This window comes from Myiozetetes cayanensis, unplaced genomic scaffold, assembly GCF_022539395.1.
Source record: "Myiozetetes cayanensis isolate MyiCay16 unplaced genomic scaffold, myiCay2020 scf2-11, whole genome shotgun sequence".
Lineage (NCBI taxonomy): Eukaryota > Metazoa > Chordata > Aves > Passeriformes > Tyrannidae > Myiozetetes > Myiozetetes cayanensis.
Window position 1 is genome coordinate 3,485,429 of NW_026087411.1, and position 6,132 is coordinate 3,491,560.

Consider the following 6,132-nt stretch of genomic DNA (forward strand, 5'->3'; position numbering starts at 1 on the left):
TCCTGCGTGGAAGACTCACCATCAGGCACACAGCATCCCCGTGAGCACTGCTGGATCCACCACAGAGGATGCTGAAGCCTTTACTCAGCAAAACCTGTGGCACACGATTGGAGAGTGCTGCTGCCCTGCCCAGCAGTGCCACCCTGGTGCTGCACCAGAAGCCTCCATTACCACCTCCTGGGAGACCACGGAGCTCCTCCCACAGGGCATGCAGCCGCGAAACTTTGCCGGTAACCACAGACCAGTCCCCTCTTGTAGGGAAGCCATCACCTCCTGCCACCAAAAGCTGTTCTGGTTGTGGTTGGGGACCGAGAAGCCTCAGAGGAAGTGGTACCCTATTCAACAAGGTCTAGAAAGGAAGTTTTATTTCAATCTGCAAGCTCAGGACAAGCAAAGCAGCTAATGTGTAGTAAGAGAAAGTGTCTCTCTCCCATACACACTGGCACTTTCTCTCCTACTGATACTGAGCCACCTGACCTAGCCTCACATAAGGGAATTGCGGCTTTTTTCCAGGAGGGAAAGTGAGTTCAGCACTGCTGACCCAGGTATCATGACTTGTCTGAGGAACATTTACCACATCAGCCCCAGAGCTGCAGGCTGTCACTTCATCTCCCCAGTCCCTATTGCCTTTAGTGCCCTAGGAACAAGAACTGCACCACAAGATACCCAGGAAACCACTGTCTGCCCTTGCTGTGCTTGCCTAGACTCTGCCTGAAGCTTCCTTGCTCCCTTGCACAGAAGGGTGTAACATGCTCAGCCCCACTCTCCCCACAGCCACCAGCTAGGCAGCCAGACTCCCTGCTGCCAGAAGGCAAGCCAGCCTGGAGAGGCCAGTGAACAGCACCTGACTAAAGAAAGGAGTGTCAGAAGCCACCTGTTCTGCAAAGGGAAGTGAGACCACAGAGTTGGCCCTGGCCTTCCCCCCATTTCTACCCTCCAGCTGCAACGTAAGGCCAAAGGGCCAGAGCCAGAGTTTCAGCAGCAGCAGCAGGCAGTGAGGCACACAGCACACATTCAGTCACAGCAGGAGGAAACGCCTTGGGAACTGGGTCAGAAGCAGTCACAAGCCCCTTAACACCAAGCCAGTTAAACACAGCCCTGCAGAAGTACATGTTTCTGCAGCCAACCAGCATGAGGTGCAGTCACATTAGAATTCTCATTCCCAAAGATCAGGAGCCCACATGCAGTACAGCCAAAGGACCCAACTTTTGCATGGAGAAAAATGAGGCTAGAGCAGACCCCACCCAACAGAAAACCACCTTACCTGCAGGGGAGTGTGCCCACAGTTGTTTGCAGCAACAAAAGCAGCATGTGCAGCAGTGCAGAGGCTGTGCTTGGCTTAACACATGGTCATAACCCAGGCAAACATTAGAGCCCTTCTAATTAGCCACAGCTTTGCAGCCTGGAGCATCTTCAGGAGGGAGACAGCAAGCCTCTTCCCAAGCCAACGCACGCACCCCACATCCCCATCATCAGTGATCTGTAGCTGCAGTGGTTTGAGCTGGGTTTATTTACTGTTGGCATTGCCAGCTTCCCCCAGGAAAGCATGACGGTGTTCACGGATGTGAAACTTACTGATCAATGCACAACACACAGTGGTGCCACAGCTGCTGCTGTCAGGACCTGTCCCTCTCAGCTTGCAGCAGGTCTGCAAAAGAGCACCCACAACAGATGGACAAAGGCTGCCAACGCCCCAGTCCTGGCTGACGACTGTTGAGTGACAGCCAGGGAGGCATCCAACAGTCCAAAGAGAGCCACCCCAGCAGGAAACATTGAGGATTTGCACCTGAATTCAAGCCCTTTCCCCCTTCAAACCCCACTGTCCCTGTAGCAGCGTTTCAGTGACTCTGTTCGGGATAGGAAGCCATTCTCACAGGAAGCAGGCCAGAGGCCATATAGAGCCCCACACCTTATACACATTCATTTGCCTTCTAGACACCATCAGCTTGTGATTCTGCCAATCACAAGCCCCACTAGCATGCCTGGCACAGCTCTGCAAGCCCAGCTCAGAGCTGAGAGGAGCACAGGTCAGGCTAGCACATTGCACAAGCCCCCATGGTCACTACCTTAACGAGCCCCCACCGCACGCTTCCCACCAGGAGCTTGCTGCAGAGATTGTCCCTGGTGCCAGCTCCAGCCTCAGCTGGCCCCTGTGGGGCAGGTGAAGTGCAGACCAGGCAGGATGTCTCCTGGCAGGACCCTTGCAGGGCAGGCTGCAAACCCACCCCACAGTCTCTTGGTCTGTCATTTTGTCAGGACGTGCTCCATCTGCTTTGGGTCAGAACTGCCATCTGCACCAGGTCCAGTCACGGGACGGTTTGTGGTCACAGAGGGGACTCACTCTGCTCGGCAGATGAACCAGATCTCATTGCGGCGCTGAGGGATGCTGGGATTTTCATAAGAAGCCACAATGTAGGTTTCCCGGAGCACAGTGTCTGTGGAGCCCAAGAGCTCCCAGAAGAGACTGATCTCCCGCAGAATTGTCTCTTCAGTGGTCATCCCATAGAAAACCCTGCAGCGAAGGAAGCAACGTAAGCAATGTAAGTAACAGAGCCAGCACATTCACCCTTCCCACAACCAGGGCTCCCATCCCTCTGCCCAAGGAACCACAGCAGCCATGCAGGGAGTTTGTACATCTCTGCTGAGCTGAGAAAACACCTCTGGTGCTGAGGTCACCTGGTTATAACCCGGAGCGGTGCCCTCTCAGTGATGTGGATTTCAGGGTCCATGGGAACAGGAGGGTTTTGCTGGAACTCTGCTGGGAGATAATAAGCAGTTACGACCTCACGCTCCAGCTCGGTCTCATCTTTGGTCAGGTGGATTTCATTGAGCACTGGGACTGTCATGCCCAGATAGCAACCTAGAAGGAGGCAGGAAGACAGTGAGACAGGTGGGTCAGAAGTGGCAGCCCTTCTCCCCACTTCAGATGGGACAGTGGCAAAGCCCTCCCTCTGTGCAGCCTGCCAGCCCCTCCAGCCGCTGCCTGCACACACCTACAGAGTTCTCTTTGCAGATGTAGCGCATGAGCTTCATGAAGCTCATGGAGATGCTCTGCTCATACATGGGCTCCCCCTTGGTGACACACGCCCACTTCCCAGCTGGGTACTGCCGCTCCTCATAGGCTGCTTCCTCGCACTGAAACAGGCCACAGAGAAGCCAAGTCAGAGTTAAGCGCGCTGACAACACTGCAGTACTTGGGTGGAAAACCAACACTGACAGGCAAGAAGCGGGGAGACACAACCCTGCCGAAACAAGCCCCTCTGCTAATCAGCTGGCAGAGAAGGACAAAGAAGGCAAGGAGAGCTGGCATCACGCATACTTCAGACAAGGATACTTAAGAGCACCGGGCAAAAGTCAGCAAAAGGAAAGGCACAGACAAAGGACAGGGCGCAAGGGGGTCTGGAGGCTCCTGGCATGCACAAGGAATGCAGTGCATCCTCTGTCCTGCCTACTCACAAGGATGTTCCTGATTCCAGGCACCCAAAGGCCTCCAGTAAGGCTGACGTTATTCTCAGGTACAGTGCCTTTTCCTTGGAACACTGTATGCACAGAAGATAACAAGCAAAAAGACTCCCACCTAGTAGAGGGGAAAATCTGGCAGAAGCGCTCTAGCATCCAGAAGAGCTGTGAAGACTGGAACAAAGCTCCTCTCAGATCCTTCCCCCATACCAAGAAGTGATAGGAAGGAGAAGAGACATGAACCCAGCTGGTGCAGAGAGGACAACTTCGTGGGATGGGTTAGAATCTCTGTTTCCAAGACAGAATGTCCAGTCTTCTGGACAAAGCCAACACAGAAGCGAGGCAAGAGGAGTGGGAAAATTGCAGCTGGATATGCTCATAGTTCAGCTCATGGCACGTCTGTGATCACAGGTAACACATAAAGAGATGCTGGGAAGTTGCACCTATCTTCCTGCTGTTCTCCTGTTCTTCAGCCAGATTAAAGTGTTCCACAGAGCTCAGCGTATCTTCTCAAACTTCTTGCTTCCACAGCTGTGCTGGCAGTGATTGAGCCAGGAAGCTGTGACCAGACTCAACAGTGAATGCAGCCTCCCTGTGCCTCCACCCACATCAGGCCTCTGAGAGCCAAACCAAAGGCAGAAGAAAGGCATCTGGCCTACTGGTGTGCATCAGTCAGATGCCAGTAAGAGTGCCCCAAAACACTGCAGGCCAGCCAGCATTCACCCTTTTAGCTGTGGCCATGCCAGCTACTGTCCCACCAAGCAAAGCAGAGCAGAGCAAAAGTATTTTCCAAGCAAGAAAACCACCAGTCCCTCTACACTGTTTGCAACTCTCATCTGCCAGATCATCTGCAAATAAACCCATCAACCCAGCAAGTCACAACAGCAGGGTATGCCACAGCCTGACTCTTATATTAAGCACCACCACTCCAGACAAGACTTGGCCAAAAGAAATATTGAAGGTGCTTCACACAGATCCAGTAGCAACAGGTCCCTGCAATGTGAGCTGGGGAATTTGACTGAGTACCAACAGAGCACAGCACTGTAGGTGGCATAGAAATTCACTTGCCTCTGAGAGGGCTTGTAGCACTGATAGCTCAGGAGAAGCAACAAATACTAATGACCTGCCTGAACCTGGGAAATGTGTCCCTAAGAGCCCAGCTCCAAAGTCCCCTCAGCATTAATGCCAGGAAGTGGCTCTTCTCATCCAACCTCAAACTCCAAGAATTCTCCCCAGGCACAGAAGATCTTCAGGCAACAAAAAAATCAGTTCCCACAAAGTCCTGGGGCCCCATTCCTGCCCTGGGATCAATGAAGGTGGAGAAGAGGCCAGATTAAGTCCCTGGGACCAGAAGAACAGGGAAAGAGGGAGTGTGGTGAAGCCCCAGTTCAGAGCTGCACAACCCACATGCTCAGACATGTTTTACAGGGAGTGCTGGACCTCAGCCCAGAAAAAATTGGTTAACCTCTCCTCATATAGAGGACAACTGACAGATGTCTTGGGTAGCAAGCCGAACCAGGCCTGCAGAGACACAGGAACCAGTCTTACAAGCAGTTGTTTCTCAAAGCTCAGAAGCACCCTTATGTGCAAGAGATGAGAGGAAGCGTGCAACTTGACCAGCATGGAGACGAGATTTTCAGGCCGAAGATACCGTGTTTGGATCGGCAGCTGTGACAACTAACAACACATGCTCAGGTCTGACGACGAGGGCCAGAGGCCCTGCGTTCCCCACAGAACCATATTTATCTTGTGGCAGCTGACAGCTCCAGCTCCACCAGCAGCCACATAACCAGCACAAACACAAAGCCAGCAGGACTTTGAGCTATGCAGTGAGGAGTTTTGAGCAAGGCAGGGAGCAGACTCGGAGATGAAAATTCGCTCTCTTGGATGTGCCCACCCCAGCAGAGGACAGGTTGGTAAAGGAGACAGCTGGAAGTCAGAAGACCAGAAAAAGCAGCAGGACTAGTCCAATTTTGAAATAAAGGCCGGGAAGTTGAGCACTGCCATTACTCTACAGAGGAGGAGATACAGGAACACCAGAATACTGCACCGATCCAGAGGTGCCATCCTGGGATGCTTCTGCGGGAACCTCTTGTGAGGCTGGTGCGCGCCTGTGATACAGGGCCACCTCCCCCGCCAGGGAGAGGCTCTTCCTGCTCCCCGGGCCGGCAGCGGCACCGGAGCCTGCCTCACCACGGGCGAACACCCGGGTGTGCGGGGAGGGTCCGGCCTCACCTTCCCGTGCTGCGAGAGGGACACGTACGGCACAGGCTCGCGAGCCTGGCTGTGCCGGGCCATCTGGGCGATCGGGCCTGCCATGTCTGCAAGGCAAAGCAACAGGAGAGACGAGGCTCGCCCCGGCCGCAGCGCAGGACGAGTCCCGGTCCGTGCCGTCAGCCCCGGCGGGCCCGCGCCACCCCCGCGGCCCGGCGCTCACCTCGGGGCAGGCTCACTCGGTGCGTGCTGGCCACGGCCTCCCAGTGCGCGAACAGCCGGCCCTGCTCCTCCTGGTCGTCCTCGCTGTCGCCGCCGTCCTCGGGCTCCTCGCCCAGCCCCTCCAGGTCCTCCAGCGTGATCCGCGCCATCGCGTCCGCCGGGAACGGCCCGCCAGCGGCACCGCCCCGCACGCCGCGGCGGCAGCGCCCCCTGGCGCGCCGGCGGACCGAGCGCCCA

At 55.2% G+C, this 6,132-nt stretch overlaps 1 protein-coding gene across 1 annotated transcript; it reads right to left on the reverse strand.

Annotated features, from left to right (window-relative positions):
* Positions 1–1,492: 1,492 nt before the first annotated feature.
* Positions 1,493–6,065, reverse strand: LOC126639659 (heme-binding protein 1-like). Its single transcript, XM_050314705.1, has 5 exons — positions 5,897–6,065; positions 5,695–5,780; positions 2,994–3,135; positions 2,677–2,860; positions 1,493–2,512 (listed from the first exon to the last, which is right to left on the reverse strand). Exons 1-5 carry the CDS (start codon positions 6,042–6,044, stop codon positions 2,338–2,340), a joined length of 735 nt encoding a protein of 244 aa, XP_050170662.1. The 5' UTR covers positions 6,045–6,065; the 3' UTR covers positions 1,493–2,337.
* Between the last annotated feature and the right edge of the window lie 67 nt (positions 6,066–6,132).

Excerpts from the sequence above, each read along its gene's own strand:
- LOC126639659 (XM_050314705.1), bottom strand. The coding sequence starts at position 6,044 with ATGGCGCGGATCACGCTGGAGGACCTGGAGGGGCTGGGCGAGGAGCCC. Across the intron at positions 5,781-5,896 it reads CCGAGTGAGCCTGCCCCGAG|ACATGGCAGGCCCGATCGCC; the intron begins GTGAGCGCCGGG and ends TTTGCCTTGCAG. Across the intron at positions 2,513-2,676 it reads CCGCTCCGGGTTATAACCAG|GGTTTTCTATGGGATGACCA; the intron begins GTGACCTCAGCA and ends CCTTCGCTGCAG.